The sequence below is a fragment of the Neovison vison genome, chromosome 13 (assembly GCF_020171115.1).
Source record: "Neovison vison isolate M4711 chromosome 13, ASM_NN_V1, whole genome shotgun sequence".
NCBI classification, from domain to species: domain Eukaryota; kingdom Metazoa; phylum Chordata; class Mammalia; order Carnivora; family Mustelidae; genus Neogale; species Neogale vison.
In genome coordinates, this window is record NC_058103.1 from 13,956,496 (window position 1) to 13,979,988 (window position 23,493).

At 39.2% G+C, this 23,493-nt stretch overlaps 1 protein-coding gene across 1 annotated transcript in view; it reads left to right on the plus strand.

The window, feature by feature from the left end:
- Nucleotides 1-23,493, plus strand: part of RBM25 (RNA binding motif protein 25) — a 59,538-nt gene that overhangs the window by 15,781 nt on the left and 20,264 nt on the right. Inside the window, exons 3-8 of the mRNA XM_044231209.1 lie at nucleotides 212-261; nucleotides 3,288-3,455; nucleotides 10,067-10,124; nucleotides 14,758-14,918; nucleotides 21,089-21,274; nucleotides 23,270-23,323. Coding sequence (XP_044087144.1) covers nucleotides 212-261; nucleotides 3,288-3,455; nucleotides 10,067-10,124; nucleotides 14,758-14,918; nucleotides 21,089-21,274; nucleotides 23,270-23,323 — 677 coding nt within the window. The remainder of the gene's footprint in view (nucleotides 1-211; nucleotides 262-3,287; nucleotides 3,456-10,066; nucleotides 10,125-14,757; nucleotides 14,919-21,088; nucleotides 21,275-23,269; nucleotides 23,324-23,493) is intronic.

The window sequence follows — 23,493 nt, forward strand, 5'->3', positions numbered from 1 at the left end:
TTTTTTTTTTAAAGATTTTATTTATTTATTTGACAGAGATCACAAGTAGGCAGAGAGGCAGGCAGAGAGAGAGAGAGGAGGAAGCAGGCTCCCTGCTGAGCAGAGAGCCCGATGTGGGGCTCGATCCCAGGATCCTGAGATATGTGCCATGTAATATAGAATATAGTCATATTTACTTATATTCATAAGATTTAATGTGCTTTTTTCTTAGGGACCCCAATGATTCCTGTACCAATGAGCATTATGGCTCCTGCTCCAACTGTAAGTATAATTTTAAGGAGGAAGAAAGAGATACAGTAGTGTTACTACATTTATTTATTTATTTAAAGATTTTATTACTTATTTGACAGAGATGAAGCAAGAGAGGGAACAGAAGCAGGGGGAGTGGGAGAGGGAGAAGCGGGCTTCCCGCCAAGCAAGGAGCTTGATGTGGGGTCCAGTCCCAGGAGCCTGGGATCATGACCTGAGCTGAAGGCAGATGCTTAAGGACCAAGCCACCCATGTGCCGCATGTTTAGTGCATTTAAAGCTAAAAAAAAAAAAAACAAAACAACAAACCTAATAAATTATTTTTAGTATTTAGAAGAATAATAGGGAGAGCATGTATACCATACTACTTGACTATCATTTTCACTCAGCTATGCATATTATGCAGTTGCCTTTAAAATAGGGTCCTTAAAAAAAATAAAATAAGGTCCCTAAACAGTTTATGATTTACCTTAGATTCTCTAGACTCTTCTTAAACTTGTTATATTAGATTTAGTTCATTGGGTCTTTCATCATTCCCTATTCTTATCTTGGTCCTGGGAGATAGAATGATCAAGGCACGTTTAATCTCATAAATGAAAAAAAGAAAAAACTAGAAATGATCCTTATAGAAACTTAAATTTTGAAGTGAAATTTGTGTTGAATGTATTCCATTCTTTTCTCTCATCTACCTAAATTTTTAGCCCCTTCCAAACAATTTTTTTCTGTCCTCTGGTATGATATCTTTAAGCTTTGTAAAGTTTTCTTGAAGTCTTTACTCTGCTAAAGTGTTTTATTATTCAGTCTTTTTTTTTTTTTTTTAAGATTTTATTTATTAGAGAGAGAGAGAGAGAACACAAGCAGGGGGAAAAGCAGGCAGAGGGAGAAGCAGGCTCTGTGATGAGCAAGGAGCCCGATGTGCAGCTTCCTAATTGACTGAGCCACCCAGGCGTCCCTATTATTCAGTCTTCTTAAGTCTTAATTCTTTACATTCATCAGAGCTTTTGTATACTTTAAGCTGTAACACATGAATGAATAAGAACCCTCTTAACTGTTGTTGTTGTTTTTTTTTAAAGATTTTATTTATTTGACAGAGAGAGATCACAAGTAGGCAGAGAGGCAGGCAGAGAGAGAGGAAGAAGCAGGCTCCCTGCGGAGCAGAGAGCCCGATGCAGGGCTCGATCCTGAGACCCTGGGATCATGACCTGACCTGAAGGCAGAGGCTTTAACCCACTGAGCCACCCAGGCACCCCTTAACTGTTGTTTAACCAGGATTTTTCTTTGAGTTAAGTGGTAGAGTATCAAACTTCTGGAATTCCACCATGGGGGGGCGTGGATTTCATTACTTTAATTCTTTTTCTATCAGTGGGTTTTGAAGAGGGAGGAAAGGGAGTGTTACTCATTTTAAAAAGGAGATGGTAACTCTGTGGCAAACAGGAATCTGCTGTGAGGCAGACCACTGAGAAGATATGGTTCTGCAGACCAAGGGGGGAGTCCAATTTTTCTTGCATTGGATACCCACTGTTTGGTCATTTTGGGAAACCTCTACATGGCAGGTACTCTTACTCTCTTGCATTTCAGTATAGGAAAAGGTGGGGTGTGGAAGAGCTCCCTCAGTTAACCATTATTTATTCAGTGCCTACTGTTCATGTTTTGCTAAATTTAGTTCCAGATACAAAAATGAGTAGGATTGGGGCTCCTGGGTGGCTCAGTGGGTTAAGCCTCTGCCTTCTGCTCAGGTCATGATCTCAAGGGTCCTGAGATTGAGCCCCGCATCAGGCTCTCTGCTCGGCAGGGAGCCTGCTTCCCCCTCTCTCTTTGCCTGCTTCTCTGCCTACTCGTGATCTCTGTCTGACAAATACATAAATAAAATATTAAAAAAAAATGAGGTTTATTCCTTCCTCTGGGAAGTTGAAAGTTCTAAAGGGAAAATAAAAGTGTAATTAACGGATAAAAGTAAAATCTAAGTGTTGGAGAGTACTATGAGTATTCAGATGCTCTGTCAGAGGATTAGTGGGGATAATTAAAATTTGTGCTTACTTAAAAAAAATTTGGGGAGGCTTACTTATTTTAGAGCAAGCACAAGTGGGGAAGGGGCAGAAGGAGATGGGGGCGGGGAGAAGTAGACTGACTGCTCATCACGGAGCCTGATGCGGGCTGTATCCCAGGACCCTGAAGTCATGACCTGAGCTGAAATCAAGAGTCAGACACCTACGGGGCGCCTGGGTGGCTCAGTGGGTTAAGCCTCTGCCTTCGGCTCAGGTCATGATCCCAGGTTCCTGGGATCGAGTCCCACATCGGGCTCTCTGCTCAGCAGGGAGCCTGCTTCCTCCTCTCTCTCTGCCTGCCTCTCTGCCTACTTGTGATCTCTGTCTGTCAAATAAATAAATAAGGGGAAAAAAAAAGTCAGACACTTAACTGACTGAGCCAGCCAGGTACCCTGGAAATTTGCTTTTATATTAGTACAGAGTAAAGTTGTGAAGAAGGTCCTGGATATATTTGATATTTGATAATTTTAAATGATTTATGGTGTCTTAGACATTTAGAATTAGGTCTTAAATATTAACAAAATTTCCATCCAAGCTATTTTTATTTTCTTTTCAAAGATGTTTTCAAAAGGTAATTTGGGGTGCCTGGATAGCTCAGTTGGTTAAACATCTGACTTGACTTTGACTCAGATCATGATCTCAGTGTTGTTGGATCTCATGGGTCGCTAGCTCCACATTGGGGCTCCGAAGGGAGTTGAGATTCTCTCTTCCTCTCTGTCACTCCCCCCTCTTGTGTGTGTGTCCTCTCAAATCTTGTTGCAAAAAAAAAAAAAAGAAAGAAAAAGAAAAAAAGGTAATCTAATAGTGAAACTTGTCATGAATAAATTTGTATTAATGAAAAATGATAGAAGCTTTAGATTAAATATGTAGAACTTTTAATAATGTGCTGTATATTTAGTACTTTAAAATTGTTTTTAGACTAAAAACATGTTACTTTAAACATGATAGGAAATTTAATTGCCAGTTCCAATTTTATTGCTTTTTTTCATTCTAGGTTTTAGTACCCACTGTGTCCATGGTCGGAAAGCATTTGGGAGCAAGAAAGGATCACCCAGGCTTAAAGGCTAAAGAAAATGATGAAAATTGTGGTCCCACTACTACAGTTTTTGTTGGCAACATTTCTGAGAAAGCCTCAGACATGCTTATAAGACAGCTCCTTGCTGTAAGTTAAATGGATTCTCACTTTTAAATTTTATTGTTACAGATTTCAAATTTATGAAAAAGCAGGAAGAGGATTCTGATTATTATTTTGAAAAATTTCAGTTCTGCAAAAAAGTTGAATAAGAAGCAAAATGAACATTCTTATAACACATTTTTGCCACATGCTTTCTACACACACACAAACTTTTTTTCCTCAGTAATTGGAGAGTAAGTTGTGACATGACATTTCCATCTCTGAGTACTTCTCCTGTCTCCTAAGACCAAGGACATTCTCCTATATGATCATAAAACCATCATCACATTTAAATTTAAGCTGATACAGTATTGCTCTTTTTCCCCCAATACAGTATTGTTAACTAAATATATCTATTTTCTATGATTCATTCAAGGATTATACATTGCGTTGAATTGTCATACCTCTTTAGACAACTTCTGTAATACAGAATACCTTTGTCTTTTTTTTTTTTTCTTTAATGTTTTATTTATTTATTTGACAGAGAAATAGCAAGAGAGGGAACATAAGCAGGGTGAGTGGGAGAGGGAGAAGCAGACTTCCGGCAGAATAGGGAGCCTGATGTGGGGCTCAAGCCCAGGACCCCAGGATCATGACATGAGCCCAAGGCAGAGGCTTAATGACTGAGTCAGCCAGGTGCTCCCTGTTGGGTTTTTTTGTTTTTGTTTTTTTGCTTGTTTTGTTTATGACTTTCATGACATTAACATTTTTTGAAGAGTCCAGATCTTTTGCAAATCTATTTGCTCATAGATTCAGAGTAAGCATTTTTTGTACGAATGGTTCATGGGTGATGTCCTCAGTGCAGCATAATTAGAGGTATATGGTGTCTCTTGGTCCTGCGTTTGGTAATGCTCAGTTTAGATACATGGTGGTCCCAGCTCTCTGTTGTGAGGTTACCTTGTTTCCTTTTGTCATTAATAAGTGACCTCTGGGTTAATGTTTTGAGACCATTTGAGTTGTGTCCTTTTGCAGGTCTCTCCCTGGCAGCCTTTAAAACAATGATTTTAGTGTTTAGTGGGGAATTAATTACTTTTAAGGTTTTTATTCTGAGGATAAATAGTAAGTTCTTTTGCATTCATGAAGTCAGTGGTTTTCCTTTTTGTTTTCATTGAAAAATTGTTACCTTGGTGAGAAATGAGCATTAACTGAAATAACACTGAATGATTTTATAATGAAAAATAAGAGTACTGGTACTCCCTCTCCATAATCTCCACTATTTTTTTTTTTTAAAGATTTTACTTATTTATTTATTTGTCAGACAGAGATCACACGTAGGCAGAGAGGCAGGTAGAGAGAGGGGGGGAAGCAGGCTCCCTGCAGAGCAGAGAGCCCGATGTGGGGCTTGATCCCAGTATACCAGGATCATGACCCGAGCCGAAGGCAGAGGCTTAACCCGCTGAGTCACCCAGATGCCCTCCACTGTTTTTTAGAGAATTTATTTTAAAATCTTTTCCTTCTTGATTTTCTTGCTGTTTCTGTTTTGTAAGTTGTATGATCCTTGTGTTAAAACATGTTCAGGGGCACCTGGGTGGCTCAGGTCATGATCTTGGAGTCCCAGAATTGAGTTCTGCATTGGGCCCCCTGCTCGGCAGGGAATCTCCTTCTTCCTCGAACCCCCCCCCCCTTCTCATTCTCTCTCTCTCATTCTCTCTCTCAAGTAAATAAAATCTTTAAAAAAAAAAAAAAGTTTAGAAAATAAACACCACAAAACCTAGCTTTGTCGCATTCAGTATTGTGATACTAGCTTCAGATGTTTTTCCCAAAGAAGTAAAACATTACAGTTGGCCCTCATGCCTACTTCTTTCTTCCACAGAGGTAATCATCAGGGTCACCCATTATCCTAAATTTGGTGTTTATCATTCCTTTGTGTATTTTTTACTTTATTTTTTTAAAGATTTTATTTACTTGAGAGTGAGTGAGAGAGAGTGAGAGAGCACCAGCAGGGGGAGCCGCAGAGGCAGAGGGAGAAACCAGCTCTCCGCTGAGCAGGGAGCCTGACACGGGGCTGGATCCCAGGACCCTGGGATCAATACCTGAGTTGAAGGTGGATGCTTACACCCAGGTGGCCCTGTTTTTTTACTTTAATTACATATTTATGTATTCATAAAAATCCACAATTCACAGGTTTTTATTCTGTACTCGATAATTGCTTTTTTCACCTAACATATATATAACTCTACTTATTTATTACTGCTGTATAACGTTGCATTGTAGAAATGCACCATTAATTGTCGGTTTTCCAATGATGGTTATATGGCCTGTTTCTGTTTCTTGATACTGTGTTTGGTTGTGTTATTATTGGTGATTGTCTTCCTCAGTCACATGAAAAAAATTCTATCATGTATTCTTTTCGAAGTGGAATTTTTGAGTCTTAGGGCATGTTTTCTTCAGTTTCACAAGATTATGCCAATTTTTTCCTGAGGTGGAACATTGGGAGGACATTTTTAAAAAACCATCTTTATTGTGGGGCACCTGGGTAGCTCAGATGGTTAAGCACCTGCTTTCAACTCAGTCATGATACCAGGGTCCTGGGATGGAGTCCTGCATCAGGCTCCCTTCTCAGTGGAGAGCCTGCTTCTCCCTTTGCCTCTCATGAAGAAATAAATAAAATATTTTTTGAAAACCCATCTTTATGTGATATAATTTATAGACCTTAAAATTCATCCTTTTATAATGTATAATTCAGTGGGTTTTAGTATATTCAGAAACTTGTACAAACTTCACCCTGTAATAAATTCCAGAACATTTTCATCGTCCCAAGTAGAAACCCTGTATTCTATAAGTAATTTCCCGTTGCATATGGCAACCACTCTTTCTGTTGGTATAGATTTGCCTATTCCGGGCATCTGGTATAAACAAAATCACAGAATATATATTTTTTCGTGTTTTGTCTTTTTTCATTTAATATATTGTTTTCAGGCTTCATCTATATTGTAGCATATATCAGTATCTCATTCCTTTTTTATGACCAAATATTCTCTCTAATGGATATACCACATTTTATTTATCCATTCATCAGTTGATGGACAATTGAGTTGTTTCTACTTCTTGGGTATCATGAATATTTGTGTGCATGTGTGTGGAGGAGATATATATACATTTATATTTCCTAGTTGAAATCTCTCTCTTTCCCTCCCCCCCCCTTTTTTTGTTTTCATTTTTTTGTTTGTTTGTTTTAAGTAGGGTCCATGCCCAGCTGGACCTGAACACACAACCCTGTGATAAAGACCTGAGCTGAAATCAAGAGCCAGACCCTTAACCAGCTGAGCCAGCTAGGTGCTGCAGAGCCACTTCTTAAACCTGTTCCTGACATACCTGCAGCACAATGTTTTCTTTTTCAGCTTCATTCCTGAATTTATCGCTTCCCTTCATTTCTCATTTAAGGCATTCTTTGAATGTCTGATCAAGGATTGTCTTCAGATTCGAGTTAGGAATTGAAGTGTTTTGGGGGTACCTGGCTGGCTCAGTGAGTGGAGCGCACGTCTCTTGATTTGGGGTTGAGTTTGAGACCCATTTTGGGTGTAGAGATTTATTGAAATTTAAAAGAAAAGGTTTTGTATGCATAAGGTGGGTTTTTAAAATAGTGAGCATCATTGTAATCTAGCCAGCAGCTAGAGGTTTTGAATGTTAGTATATGGAGTTCTTTTCCTGAGGGCTGATTGGTTTCTCTAGAAAACTTCCAGTTTCTTGCCTAGTGAGTATATGATTGGCTGCCTATATGGGGTTGGGGGGGGGAAGAACTGCATTGAAGTGTATCGTATACTTTTACTTTCTTTGTTACCCGTTCTGTGTCCCATCCTGATCTTTCATAGCTATCTGCTGCTCTGTATCCAAAGCCTGTTCTTTTCACTTTCTTCACGCAACTTCATTCTGTCTTCCCTGAGGATGGAGATTAAGTATAGTTGCCTGTAAAGCCTGCAGGCTGTCTTCTCGAGGGGTGAGGAGTAAAGTCGTTGGCTTGAAAAGAAGTCGAGGCTTTGATTATTCTATATTCATATTGTCAGGCAATCACCTGGTTTTGTTTGTTTGTTTTTAAGATTTTATTTGGGAAAGAGAGCACGGGGGATGGGGGTAGAGGGAAAAGCAGACTCCCCACTGGGCAGGAAACCTGGGGATCTCTTGATCCTCAGACCCTGAGACCATGACCTGAGCCAAGGGCAGACACTGAACTGACTGAGCCTCCCAGGCACTCCACAAGCACCTGTTTTTATTCAGCCTCGTGCTTCGGCCCCATTCTCTGCTGTGTGTACATTTTACCTCCAGTCCAGATGTCTTGGGGTTGTAGAATCAATTAGCCTAATTCTTATGAGTACCTTCATCTGTAGGTACTTGGGAGTTCTAGCCTTCTTTGCTCTACTGAATGAGTTCCCATCCTTGCATTTGTGTTTTTTCTTTTCAAAATTCTGTTGACTGCTGCTGCGGTTTACCCATATTATGTTTGACCTCATGGATTTTTATCTTTTATATTCCTAGATAATCATCATTTTATTGGTTTCTCTGAAGGGAAATGTGAAAAATTCATGCATTCTCTAAGCTTTGACAGGCAATCTTCAGTTACCATTTCCCACAAATAACTTTTCTCCCTAACCTTCTAGTTTTTACTTTAATAATTAGAAATAATGTTTGGGGCGCCTCGGTGGTGTAGTCAGTTGAGTGTCCAACTCTTGGTTTCAGCCCAGGTCATGATCTCAGGGTTCTAGGATCGAGCCCTGTGTTGGTCTCCCTGTTCAGAGGAGTCTGCTTGAGATTCTCTCCCTCTCCTTCTGCCCCCTCCCTGCTTGTGCATTCTCTCTCAAATAAATATCTCTTCAGTAAAACAAAGAAATATTGTTTAAAAACTTTGAAAGTAAACAAAATGTAATGTTTTACTCTTCAGACAACCTGCCCTATTAATATTTCTGATTTATGGAAATTTTTTTCTTTACATAAAGTCTTACTATATTATCTGGAATTCTGTGTCCCATGTTATTTTTGCATCCCATGTCAGGCATTTTTCCATGTTAAAAGGGGCGCCTGGCTGGCTCAGTCAGTAGATCATGCGACTCTTGATCTCAGAGTTGTGAGTCTGAGCCCCACGTTGGGTATAGAGATTACTTTAAAAAAAATCTTTAGGGGCAAAAAAAATCTTTAGGGGTGGGACACCTACGTGGCTCAGTGGATTAAGCTTCTGGCTGGGGTTGTGATCTCAGGGTCCTGGGATAGGGTCCTGGGATTGGGCCCGTATCCAGCTCTATGCTCAACAGGGAGCCACCCCCACCCCCCCGCCTACTTGTGATCTTTCTCTATCAAATAAATAAATGAAAACTTAAAAAAAAAAGATCTTTAGGGGTACCTGGGTGGCTTAGTCGGTTAAGCGGCTGCCTTTGGCTTGGGTTTTGATGCCAGCGTCCTGGGATCGAGCCTCACATCGGGCTCCTTGCTCAGTGTGGAGCCTGCTTCTCCCCTTCCTGCCATTCCCCCTGCTCATGCTTGCTCTGTCTCTCTCTCTCTCTCTCTCTCTGTCAAATAAATAAAATCTTAAAATCTGTTTTTATTTTATTTATTTATTTATTTAAAAGATTTTATTTATTTATTTGACAGAGAGAGATCACAAGCAGGCAGAGAGGCAGGCAGAGAGAGAGGAGGAAGCAGGCTCCCTGCTGAGCAGAGAGCCCGATACGGGCCCCGATCCCAGGACCCTGAGATCATGACCTGAGCCGAAGGCAACGGCTTAACCCACTGAGCCACCCAGGCGCCCTTAAAATCTGTTTTTAAAAAAGATTTTATTTATTTATTTGACAGATCACAAGTAGGCAGAGAGGTGGGGGAGGGAAAGGATGCAGACCCCCTGCTGAGCAGAGAGCCCGTGGGGCTTGGGATCCCAGGATTCTGAGATCATGACCTGAGCCAAAGGCAGAGGCTTAACCCACTGAGCCAGTCACGCAGGCACCCCAAAAAAAGAAAAAAATATTTTTGAAAAGTTCTTTATAATACAGATGTATGTTTTGAAACATAATCTTTATGGACTCAGTATTTACTTGAATTGACTGTAGTTTTTTAGTAAATATTATAATACTGGTAATTTTGTTTTTTTAATGTATACATTTTGGGTAGGATAAATAATGCTGTAAAATTTCTAATTTATTAAAAGGTAGTCAAGGGGTGCCTGGATAGTTAAGTTGGTTGAGTTTCTGACTCTTGTTTTCTGCTTAAGTTGTAATCTCAGTGAGATGGATCCCCACGTTGGACTCCTCGCCCATCTCGGAGTCTGCTTGGGATTCTCTCCCTACCCCTTCCTCTCTGTTCTTCTTCCCATTCTTTTTCACTCTCTCCCCACCCCCAAAATAAATAAAATCTAAAAGGTAGTCAATTTTCTGCAAATAAGAATTTGTAAGAATTTATATTTTTCTTTTAAATGATGTATTATATATTTCTTTTATATAATAGATATGTGGGAATTGAGGGAATTTTAAAAAAAATTAACAGGTGTTACGATTTTTTCAAATTTTTGCTTATATTTTCCTCCTGGTGGAAATACCAGCTGTGTTCTTACATTCATTACTGATTAGTTGATTTGTCAAATGGTGATGATCATTTTTTGTTTTATTTTTCTCTTTAAGAAATGTGGCTTGGTTTTGAGCTGGAAGAGAGTACAAGGTGCATCTGGAAAACTTCAAGGTAGGTAATTTTTTCTTACTGAGATCATTTTAACTTGTGTGCTTAAGTCACTTGTTGCATGTTTTGCTCTCATTGCCCTTAACCATGGGAGTATTCTGTCAGCACTTCTTGTCTTCCTCCTTACTGGAATAGGATTAAAGGCATTTGGAAGATTTAGCTGAGTTGAGATTAGAAAGTGGAAAAGTATTAACAGGAAAGAGGTAGGAGAGGAAAAATTACTCAGACTGTTTTTTTACAATGTTATTTTGAAAAGTCCTTTTTTTCTCAGAGCAGGAGTATATGATCAACAATTACGACTTAGGAAGAAAGCAGAACAGGTGGTGAGATGACCTGTTAGTCTTAGAAGCAAATTGTTCTTTTCATACTTGTTCATAAAAGCACCTGTTTGATGTGCTTGCTTTTTTTGTTTTTTTAAAGATTTTATTTATTTATTTGACACACAGAGTGAGATCACAAGCAGGCAGAGAGGCAGGCAGAGAGAGGGGGGTGGGAAGCAGACTCCCTGCTGAGCAGAGAGTCCGATGCGGGGCTCGATCCCAGGACCCTGAGATCATGATCTGAGCTGAAGGCAGAGACTTAACCCACTGAGCTACCCAGGTGCTCAGTATTCTTTTTTTTTTTTTTAAAGATTTTATTTATTTATTTGACAGAGATCATGAGTAGGCAGAGAGGCAGGCAGAGAGAGAGAGGGGGAAGCAGGTTCCCCGCTGAGCAGAGAGACCGATGTGGGGCTCGATTCCAGTACCCCGGGATCATGACCTGAGCCGAAGGCAGAGGCTTTACCCACTGAGCCACCCAGGCGCCCCAGGTGCTCAGTATTCTTTAAACAGTGCATTCTTTAAACAGTATTTTTTATGGGAAAATTCATATATAAAATTAAAACACAATAAATTTCTATATACTTATCACCTGGCTTTAACATTTATCAACTGATGCCCAATTGTGCTTAATCTGTACTCTGTCCTTCCCTCCTCATACTCTTCTTAAGAAATCCCAAGCGTCCATCATTATGCCTGTAAGTATCTTGGCATGTGTGCCTAAGACATAAGAGTTTTTTTTTTTTAAAGATTTTATTTATTTATTTGACAGAAAGAAATCACAAGTAGACGGAGAGGCAGGCAGAGAGAGAGAGGGAAGCAGGCTCCCTGCTGAGCAGAGAGCCCGATGCGGGACTCGATCCCAGGACTCTGAGATCATGACCTGAGCCGAAGGCAGTGGCTTAACCCACTGAGCCACCCAGGCGCCCCGACATAAGAGTTTTTTAAAAACATACTGAAAATGCTATTATAAGACTTTCAAAAACTAACTTTTTTTCTTAATATCCTGAGTCAGTTTTCTGATGTCCAGTTGTTGCAAATATCAAGTCTTTTAATAGTTGATAGAGGATCCATATATAGTCTGCATATTGCAATTGGTTGGCATATTTTTGAGTCTCTTTTAATATTTTAAGTTCTCTCTTCGTTTGGAAATCTTTGTGGAAGAAAGTGGTTCATTTGCTCAGTAGCATTTCTGGAGTGTGGATTTACTGATTGCAGGTCTAATAGAATAATGTGCCAGTGCTTTTCTGTCCTCTTTATTTTATGTAAACTGCTTGTATCTTGAGATTCAATCAGATTTGAGTTTGCATGTGCTTTTGTTTTTCATTTGTAAGAATATTTTAAAGGCAGTGTTCTTCATCATGAGACACTATTTTCTTAATTTTTTAAAATTTTTGTTGTAGCAGCTGTTGTCTATTCCTGGATTGGTTCATTCATTGGAGGGCTGCAAAATGTGCTAGTCTATTTTGAAGAATATTTCCTTCATTGAAGTACAAATCTTCCTTATCAGAATTAATTTATTTAAGGAAAACAGGGTAAATGCTGCGGTTCTTTCATTTTTCAAAAGAATGTATTGATGCCTTTAGCATCATTTAGCAGTGACTTTTTTTTTTTTTTTTTTAAGATTTTATTTATTTATTCGACAGACTGAGATCACAAGTAGGCAAAGAGGCAGGCAGAGAGAGGCGGGGACTCAGGCTTCCTGCTGAGCAGAGAGCCCGATGCGAGGCTCCATCCCAGGACCTTGGGATCACGACCTGAGCCAAAGGCAGAGGCTTTAACCCACTGAGCCACCCAGGCACCCCAAGCAGTGACTTATTTTTTTAAAGTAGGCTCCGCGCCCAGTGTGGAACCCAGTGCAGGGCTTGAATTCATGACCCTGAAATCAAGACTGGGCTGAGGTCAAGAGTCGAATGTTCTGCCGACTGTGCCACCCAGGTGCCTCAGCAGTGACTTTTTTTTAAAAATCATATTTATCGGATATAGAGAGATCACAAGTAGGCAGAGCAGCAGGCGGAGAGAGAGGAGGAAGCAGGCTTCTTGCTGAGCAGAGTGCCTGATTCAGAACTCGATCCCAGGACCCTGAGATCATGACCTGAGCCGAAGGCAGAGGCTTAACCCACTGAGCCACCCAGGCACCCCAACAATGACATTTTTTTTTTTTTAAAGATTATTTATTTATTTATTTGATAGAAATCACAAGTAGGCAGAGAGGCAGGCAGAGAGAGAGGGGGAAGCAGGCTCCTTGCTGAGCAGAGAGCCCGATGCGGGCCTCAATCCCAGGACCCTGAGATCCATGACCCGAGCCGAAGACAGAGGCTTTAACCCACTGAGCCACCCAGGCGCCTTGCAGTGACATTTTTTAAGAAGCATTTGAACTTAAGGATTGAAGCATATTCAGTTTCTTACATTTAATAAGAATTGTCATTCTCACTAGTGAAGCTTAAATTGTTTTAAGTTAGCTCTATAAAGTCATCTAGAAGTTTTTTTTTTTTTTCCCCCGGTTTTCTTTTTATTAAAGATTTTATTTATTTATTTATTTGACAGACGGCTAGAGAGGGAACAAAAGTAGGGGGAGTGGGAGAGGGAGAAGCAGGCCTTCCACAGGGCAGGGAGCCTGATTCGGGGCTTGATCCCAGAAGACTGGAATCATGACCTGTGCTGAAGGCAGAACCATGAGGACTGAGCCACCCAGGACCCATAGAAGTTTTTCTGTCCCATGCTTAGGATTAGCCATTTCTTTAAGGAACTCAGGTTCTTTTTAGTGGGAAATGCTTTTAAAAACCACCAACTAAAGTTAGGTATCCTCATAAGACTTGTTTAGTCTTGGCGAGCCGGGCTGTCTCAGTCAAGGAGCGTGCAGCTCTTGATCTTGGGCCGTGAAACTCTTGATCTCGGGGCTATGAGTTCGAGCCCCAGGGTGGGTTTAGCAAGTACTTAAATAAATATTTAAAAAAAAAAAAAAAAAACACTTGTTTAGTCTTTGCCTTTACGTTTTTCCAGTGCACATTAGATTACATTCAGGACTTAAAGGTTTTTATTTAACCTTTTCTGTAATGTATCTCCCCCCCCCCATACTGAAAATTCTTAGTTTCAAGGACATTGGGATGATAGACTATTAAATTAATTATGGGCTTGCTTCATCTCATACTTCATGTACAAAGGTTTAAGACTGCTAATCATCAACGATATGATGATAGAAATTTTCTTTTTAATTGGCAAGTCTTTTGTCTTAAGATACATCACTCAAAAAACCTGTGGTCAAATTTGTTGTTTTAAAATCACTCTGAATAGTTCATCTCTGTGTGTTTGCGTCCTTAACTGTACGTATTTTGATTCGTTTGTTTTATTTTCAATTTTTAGGTTACTCTTTTTCTTTTTTCAAGATTTAAAAAAATTTTTTAAAATTTATTTGACAGAGAGCGAGAGATCACAAATAGGCAGAGAGGCAGGCAGAGAGAAAGGGGAAAGCAAGCTCCCCGCTGAGCAGAGAGCCCGATGTGGGGCTCGATCCCAGGATCCTGAGATCATGACCTGAGCTGAAGGCAGAGGCCCAACCCACTGAGCCATCCAGGTGCCCCTAGATTACTCCTTTAAAGTGTTTGTTCTAATATCTCTGGTTTAAAGGCATGGTAATAATGGTGAGACTAGTTATTAAAATTAAAAAAGAGAAAGATTAAACTTACTATGAGGGTGAAAGGTCAGTACATTTGTAGTTTAACTTCTCAGAATTGAAAAGTGCTTGTGGGGTGCCTTGGTGGCTCAGTTGGTGAGGCGTCCATCTGTGTCCGCCTCCTCACTGGGGTGGGGGGGTGGTTTGCCTGAGATTCTCTCCTTTTTTCCTCTGCCTCTCCTCCTGTGCTCACAGGCATGCACCATTCTCCCACACTGTCTCTAAAATAAGAAGATAAATCTTAAAAAACAGGAGAAGCATCCTATTAAAAAAAAGGAAGTTCTTATGATAGTTTAAGGAGGCTGTTGTCACTAGCTGAGGAGGTCTGATGGAATGGATTCAGGAAATAAAAGACTCAGTTCTGAAATCTGCTGCTTCTGGTAAATATTAGCACTTCTAATAGGTAGCAGTTTGCTTGATTAGAATTTTTCTTCTTTGCCCTGTTTTTGTTTTCTTTTTTTCTTGTCATAGTTTGAGGGTGCTAAAGATAAAATGATGAAGGGTAATTGAAGGAAAGGGAGGAGTGACAACATGAGTAATTCTGCTAGTAGAACATTTGGTCTCTGATGATTTTAATTGTCCATAAATACTTTGTTTTCACAACTGTATTGATATTTCAGTAATTCTTTACATCCGTTTTTAGCCTTTGGCTTCTGTGAGTATAAGGAACCCGAGTCTACCCTCCGCGCGCTCAGGTTATTGCATGACCTGCAGATTGGAGAAAAGAAGCTCCTTGTTAAAGTTGATGCAAAGACAAAGGCACAACTAGATGAATGGAAAGCAAAGAAGAAAGCTTCTAATGGGGTATGTGTCTACAGTGTTATCTTTTCTAAGGCCAACTGTGTTCTTCCAGTGTAAATACTTCTTATAAGTGAATCTGCTATGGGGCTTCCCAGGATCATCCTCATCATACGTCCTTGTGGCTAAAATGCAGGAGGGTATTTTTATAGCTTATAGTTACTTTCAATCTTTTATCTACCCATAATGGGTGGATGACTGTTGGTTTGCTTGTTCCAGGTTGGTATGAAGGTAGTGAGGGAGGCTGGACAAGGTTAACTTGCCAGAAAAAACACTGGTACAGACTATTCCAAACAGAGCTAATTCATTAAGGCAGCTTTGTAAGTAAGTACAACAAAATATATTTCAACCTGCACATTAATTTTAATTAGTTGCCTTCGCTTTTAGAAGTACACAAGTTAACACATCTGACTCTTGATCTCAGGTTAGGTCTCGAGCTCAGGGTCATGAGTTCAAGCTCTGTGTTGGGCTCAGTGCTGGACGTGGAGCCTTGAAAAAAAAGTGTATCCTCAAAAAAAAAAAAGTTCTAAAATAAATGAAAATAAGTCTTTTTACTTACCTCAGATTGGCAGCCATATTAAGCGAAGATAAAGTAAAAGAAATTTTTACATGTTGTGTTGTATATATCATTATTCTTTTTCAACAAAACAAAAAATAACAAAAACCTGGTGTATTTCCTATTACCTTTTGGAACTTCAATCGTGATGGATTTAAAGTAGGTTTATTGTTACTTTATTGTTTCTACAAAAAACCAAAAAATCCTTTTTGCTGCTTTAAGGTTTTCATTCTCATTGGAAATAGAAACAGCTTTCTTGGTATTAACCCTCCCTCCTTTCCAAATAACATTGTATATTCTTTGTAAAAAATTCATAAAGCAAACTATAAAGAAGGAATTAGGTACCACTAGTAATCCCATCACCATTAGGAACCACTGCAGACTTTTTTTTTTTTTTTAAAGATTTATTTATTTATTTATTTGAGAGAGAGAGAGAGATCACAAGTAGGCAGAGAGGCAGGCAGAGAGAGAGAGGAAGGGAAGCAGGCTCCCTGCTGAGCAGAGAGCCCGATGTGGGACTCGATCCCAGGACTCTGAGATCATGACCTGAGCCGAAGGCAGCGGCTTAACCCACTGAGCCACCCAGGCGCCCCATACTGCAGACATTTTTGTTGTATATTCTTCCAGAGATTTTTCTGTGTATGAATATAGTTTTCAATTGGAATATATGAATTTGTTTTTCTTTCATAAATACAGGATTGAGTTCTAAGTATTGTATAATTAGCTTTTTTAAATTGTATCTTTTTTTGTACTTCTAATAATATTTTAACTGATTCTCTGCATTTTCTTTTCTCTCATCTATTAAACCATTGCTTACATTTCTTTTTTAGGTTTTACTTATTAATTTGACAGAGACACAGAGAGAGGGAACACAGAGAGGGGAGGTGGAGAGAGGGATGCAGGCTTGTCGCCTAGTTGGAAGCCCAAGCAGGAATCCTGATATGAGGCTCGATCCCAGGACTCTGGGATCATGACCTGAGCTGAAGGCAGATGCTTAACGACTAAGCCACCCAGGCGCTCCACTGCCTTTATTTCTAAAACTAATTATATCAACCTGCTTTTCATGCATCCTTAATGATTTTGAATTTCTTAGAGTATAAAGTCCATATTCTTAGTATGGCATTCAAGGCTTATTCAGTCTTCCGTTCTGGTTTTTCTTATTAGTCATTCTGCATGTGTCAGTCATGTATCCCTACAAACTTCTTTCGTTCTTTGCTGACATCTCATGTCCTTGGGGCCCATTCAAGCTCCCCGTTGCAATTCTGTCTATATAGTTCTAATTATAGTGCTGTTTAATTCAAATAGCCGTCGTCAGTCCTACCTTCGATTTCTCTTAGGCAGAATTAATTCCTCTTCCCACTTTGTTTTCAGGTTTTTACTGCTGTTAGGTCGGTGCTTTGTAACATACATTGTTGGTATCTCTGTCTCTCACACCCCTTATATCCTGCTTTATTTCCATATCTGATTACAAGATAGAAACGGCAAGTAAGTTCACAGACTGTGTGTCTTTCTCTTGAACTTGCACAGAACCTAAGACAGTGTCTTGCCCATAGCAAGAATGGAATGATCCTTCATTGAGTATCAGTTGCAGTTACATCGTTCACCTGATGATCATTCTTTCTTTATCTAGCTTTACAAAGAAATAATAATACTCGGTTTCTGTATAGTATCAATTAGATCGCAGATGAGCAGTGTAGCCTGTCACATCAAAAAAACAACTGTCTGAAATAAGACTTTCCAGATTTTCCTTGTAGTGGTAGCTGAATTATTTAAAATAAAGGATGGAATTAAATGAAATTAATGTCTTCTCAGGTTTTTATGTAATTCCCTGGGGGTCTTTTTTTTCCCCCTCTGTTGTTTAATCATCAACTGGTGAGGTGGTTTGATTTGTAACATTGCAAATAATGTACTCTGAACATGAAGTAAATGACTTCACTATATATGTAAATAAGGAAATGCACAATTGTGTAACTTTAATTTGTAATCACTATTAGTGAGAGGAACCATGATTTAAATCTGTTTATATCTTCAAAAATGGCATTGGGGGAAAAAAATGGAATTGGAGCTACCTCCATTAAAAATAGAACAATTATTTCAAAACAGATGGAATTTAAAACATTAACAGACATGACTTCTGGGTGTGCATGGCATGGTGCCCAGAGGTACTTGAAGCCACAAGCAGACATGATGTAATCTGCTGGTATGTCCATTTAACTTAACGATATTGGTAAAAAGAAAAAGTTTAGCTGTTCTGTCAGATAAAAATTTGTTTTCAAATAATTTAAGCAAGTATAACTGTTGTGGGACTAGATGACAGATTTGTCATGATTTTTCAAGATAAAATATGAGAGGGTATTGTTCTTTCTTCTTGATTGTTGACTGTTGGGAGAAGTCTGGAAAACAGTGATCTAAGATGGATGATGTGAGCAGAGACCTCGAGGAGCTTGTGTGGTGGTGCTTGAGTCAGGCATTTTCCTGTCATTCAGAACACAGAACGCAAGTAGTTGTGTAGTTCTCTTGGACTAAAAAAGAAACACAAACTTTTCCTTCTGTGATACATGTGATTATTTTTGGTTTTCTTACATTAAGAATTGGGTAAGAGACTTCAGCTAATAAGCTCTCCTTCTAAAAATGTACATTACCCCTATGGATCAAGGGGCAATAGTTATTCAGAAGATAATGTGAATTCCTTCATTCCAACTGCTTTATTTCTAATTTAGGTAAGACTAGCTGTACTGATACTTATATTTGATTTAAAATGGTGGTGGTGGGGAATTTGGTGGCTTATGAGTATTTTTAAATGACTAGGCCTTCAGACTTATATAATCTCACTTTTATCTTTTTTTCTTTGTTTTTAACAGTTCTGTTTATTTGAGAGAGCATGTGTATGCACAAGTGCTGGGGGAGGGGCAGAAGGAGAGGCCGACTCCCCGCTGAGCAGGAATGCAAGGCTGGGACTCCATCCCAGGACCCTGGAATCATGACTTGAGCTGAAGGCAGGCACTTAACTGACTGAACCACCCAGGCACCCCACCCGGTTTCTGCCTTTATGCTTAGAGAATCTTGGAGATGTTGAGGGTTCGTGGAAAGGAATTTAGCATGTGGGGAAGATGCTGGTGACAGACTTGATGCTCTGTCATACAGTATATTTCCATAATAAAGAATTTAGGTATCAGTAGCTGAGGGTTTGGGTTGAATTGGCCCATGTGGGTCTTACGACCTAAGGTTCAGTGCAAGTTAGTGTCGGGTTAATTTTTTCATTTAAAACCTGTGGAGAAGCATAGTATTACTGAGGGGATTTTTGTAAAAGCTGCACAAAGACCTTCTTGGGATATATTATTGGTTTAAAGTAAAAACATATCACCATGATTATAGTTTACAATGCTTTTGGTAAATAATTTTAACAGATATTTACAGTCCTTGGGTGAAGCTGCTCATTTTTATCCAAGATACCAAGTAGTAAGTTGGCAGAAGAAGATTGGATAAAGGGGTGCCTGGGTGGGTCAGTTGATTAAGTATCCGACTCTTGTTTTCAGGGACATAAGTTCACCTCTCTGGGCTCTATGCCCAGCGTGGAGCTAACTTTAAAAAAAGAAAGATCAGATGAAGAGTAAGGAACTCAGAGTAGTTTTAAAATACTGCACATTATGACTTGACTTGAAGTTATCTGTAGCGTAACTGCTTACCGTATTTGCTAAATGCTTCGGGGCAAGGTGATTTCTTTTTCCAATATCGAATTATTTTTGGCTTCTAGCATAGTATCTTGCACACACAGTAGGCTCTTAAGAATTAGTTGAACCAGGGGTGCATGGCTGGCTCAGTAGAACATGAAGCTCTTGATCTCAGGGTTGTAAGTTTGAGCCCCATGTTGGGTGTAGCAATTACATTTACTTACTTAATTGACAGGTAGAGTGCAGGAGTGGAGCAGAGGGAGAGGGAGAACAGACTCCCCGCTGAGCAGGAAGCCAGATGCTGAGCTCAGTCCCAGGATCCTGAGATTATGACCTGAGCTGAAGGCAGACACTTAACTGATTGAGCCACCAAGGCAACTCAAGAACATATTTTTAAAGATTTTATTCATTTATTTGACAGAGAGAGAGAGATCACAAGTAGGCAGAGAGGCAGACAGAGAGGGGTAATAAGCAGGGTCCCTGCTGAGCAGAGAGCCTGATGTGGGGCTCAATCCTAGGACCCTGGGATCATGACCTGAGCTGAAGGCAGAGGCTTTAACCCACTGAGCCACCCAGGTGCCCCAAGAAAATATTTTTAAATAAAAAAATTTTGTTCAGCAAATCAAGAAATAAATACCTATTGAATTAGTATCTGTTAGAGATAGCTTTCAGACTTAGGAAATTATGAAATATGAAATCACTGCTAAGTTGTATTCAGGAGCCACAGTGTATGCAACTATCTCATATAGCTGCATGCATTGTGCCATGCAAGAGCCAGTATTTATGCAGAAGAGCATTGTCTTATTTGTATCTGAAAATGCACATGGCTTATGTTTACCAACTAAACTGATAAGTACCTTAAGATGTATATGTGTATAGTTTTAAATTACAAAAAGTTTTGTACATGTCTTTATCTTGTTGCTTGTAATACTTTCCCATCTTTCCTAATTTAAAAAAAAGACTGGTTGAGAGTAATGAAATTATCCAGAGTTTTGAGGTTATTCTCTAAGTTGTGTAGTTTGAACTGAATTAATTCCTTAACCAGGGGCCTTAAAATAAATCTAAGATAAAAGGAAGAAGAATAGTATAGTATGTCAGAAGTCAGTAATTTTTTTTTTCACAGCAATACAATTACGTTAGTCTTTAAAAAAAACAAAGTCCTACAAATAGTTACTTACTTGTGAGAAGCTTTACCACATGAATTTCGTGTTATTTTTTATAACGTTACATGTGCAGGTCATGGGAGAAATACTTGGGCAGTATTTAGAGTTGGTTTCTTCTAAATATATAAGTACATGGTTTTTGTAAGTGGTATACCCACATTCCCACAGAGCAGGAAAAGATGTCATTGTTCAGCCCCTGGCAGGTCAGATGCTCGCCTTCTTGTTTGTGTTTTTTTGATGCTTGCGTTTTGTTGTATATAGCTGCCTTGTATTTTACATTTGTTAACCTGCACATACATTTTAAAAATTTTAAATGGTGGCTGTTACAGTGTACATAGAACTGTATTTCTGCTTTTTTCACATAATGAAATTTTCAGCTGTGTTTTGGTTAATTTAGTAACCATCATTAGCTTGTGGAAGTGTTTGAGAAAGAATCTGAAAAACTGAAAGCTTGGCAGGTATGTTGTGTAGTGTGTTTGTATTGTGGTTTGATCTTCCTGTAACTGGTCAGAGGTTAGAATATTAGCTATTAAAGGAAAAAAAGGAAAAGAAAATGATGAAGTATCAGTATCTAAGAAAAATCAGTAATTTAATGTAGTTTTGTGAAGTTAAGAACAAAGCCAAGTCTGCATTTAATAGGACTACACAGATGTTTTAGAGAAAAAATGTTTGTTTTGTGTACTGACTTATTTTAGAATGATTTTATTTTTTCTTTCTTTTTTTCTGGATTTCTTTTTCCTCTTCACTCCCCTGAACTTGCTTTGTTTTTTTGTTTTTTTTTTAAAGACTGCGAGGCCAGAAACTGTCACGAATGATGATGAAGAAGCCTTAGATGAAGAAACAAAGAGAAGAGATCAGATGATCAAAGGGGCCATTGAAGTTTTAATACGAGAATACTCCAGTGAGCTCAATGCCCCCTCACAGGAATCTGACTCTCACCCCAGGAAGAAGAAGAAGGAGAAGAAGGAGGACGTATGTGTTACTGATTTCTGGCAATAGTCCTTTCTGTGGTTGACTTTTTACGGTGTCACTCTTGTGTTTTCATTGCATTGCAGCTTTCAAGGAGAAAATGACTTAAGATTTATCACAATATACTTTAAACCTAATTTGACCATGTTTTATCAAGTAACTCACTCTTTTCACCAAAATGTTTGTTTTATATGTTTGAAATATACTGGCATGGATGCTTATGTTTATCTGTGGATTCAGATTACATAAGGAAAAAGCCCTTGACTTACGAAGTAGATGCTGATATTAAGGGACAAAGGAAGTTTTGTTTTGTTCTGTTTTTTTGGCTGTGAAGGGGCTGGCTTTGTTTTGCCTTACTCGTGGATATTGTTCTATCTCTGCTTCAAGCAACACACCAGATATCCTTCACTGAAGATTTTTACCCATTCTTTAAATCTTGCCATCTTTTGTTCTAAACCACATTGCATTCCCTCTATGGACAGTACTGCGGTTGAACAACTTCTTCTTCTTCCTTTTTTTTTTTTTTTTTTAAGATTTTATTTATTTGACAGAGAGATCACAAGTAGGCAGAGAGGCAGGCAGAGAGAGAAGAGGAAACACGCTCCTTGCGGAGCAGAGAGCCCGCTCCTTGCGGGACTCGATCCCAAGACCCCAGGATCATGACCTGAGCCAAAGGCAGAGGCTTTAACCCACTGAGCCACCCAGGCACCCCTGCAGTTGAACTTCTAATTGGAGGGCAGTTGAAGAGTAGGGCAAGATGAAACACTCCTCCCCAGTGTATTATATTTTATTACTTTCTGCCAGCCTACGCTAATTGAATAGTAGGGAGTTAAGGTTAAAGGAAAAAAAATTTTTTTAAAAGATTTTATTTGTTTGAGGGGTGCCTGGGTGGCTCAGTGGTTAAAGCCTCTGCCTTCGGCTCAGGTCATGATCCCAGGGTCCTGGGATCGAGCCCCGCATCGGGATCTCTGCTCAGCGGGGAGCCTGCTTTCCTTCCTTTCTCTCTCTGCCTGCCTCTCTACCTACTTGTGATCTCTGTCAAATAAATAAATAAAATCTTAAAAAAAAAAAAAAAAGATTTATTTGTTTGAGAGAGAGAGTGAGCAAGCTTGAGGGGGAGGGGCACAGGCAGAGGGAGAATTTCAAGCAGATTCCGCCCCTAGCTTGGAACCCCAAGCAGGGCTTGCCTAAGCTGAAACCAAGAGTTGAACCTTAACTGACTGTGCTACCCAGGTACCCCAAAAATGTTTTTTTGTTTGTTTGTTTTGTTTTGTTTTTAACATTCATTTCTTTTGGGTAAATTTAGAGAAATTGTGGGGAGTATTCTTTAAAAATATTGGGAGTATGTTGTGTGCATGGATTTTATGTGCCGTGAAAAGTACCAGGAATCATATAGTATGGTTTTTAGTATTGGGTGGTTATGGTTCATTTTATTTTGAATTTGAGTGCCTTATTAGGTTATCTTCAGTTTGCTTTGTGGCCAAATATATTTTTATTACTTGGCTTGTTTTTCCTCATGTGGTAATAAAAACCTGTCTAGTAAAATGCCAGTCATTGGGAATGGGAATTGGTAGTCCTTTAGGTATAGAGTAATTGAGGTTTGTAGAGCTTGTTCTTCCTCCCCAGCGTTACCAAGAAAGGAGAAAGTAGCTAGAGTATTTGTTTCATAGGTGTTTGGAGGAGAGGCTCAAAGAGCTCCTGCTCAGTGGCAGGAATTATGGGTAAATTTTGTTGGTATGATTATTTCCAGAGGATGAAGGAAAAAGTCTAGTTAGTGTGAGACTTCCCTTATTCCCTTGCCTGAGGTGGTTGGAGGGTGAGGAGGAGGGTGACAGGAGGTGTTAAAGAGAGTAAGTGAAATCTTCTTTATTAAGTAATTTGAAATCAAGAAATGTCACAGAAATCTTACTTTGCTTGCATTATAAACATACAGTGAATTGTTGTGCAGAATAATGTAAACTCTTGCTCTTTTTTAAATCTTTGTGGATTTTTCCGCAGATTTTCCGCAGATTTCCAGTGGCCCCACTGATCCCCTACCCACTCATCACTAAGGTTCGTTTACATTACAAGATACTGACAATAAATGTTTATTGCTATTGGCCAGGCTTGTGATTCTTTTTCATCTGATTTCTCACTATTTAACTTAGATCATTAGTTTTTTATACTATATAAATTATTGTCTCTTTTGTAAGATGGTACAGAATATCTTTTAGTATCTGTGT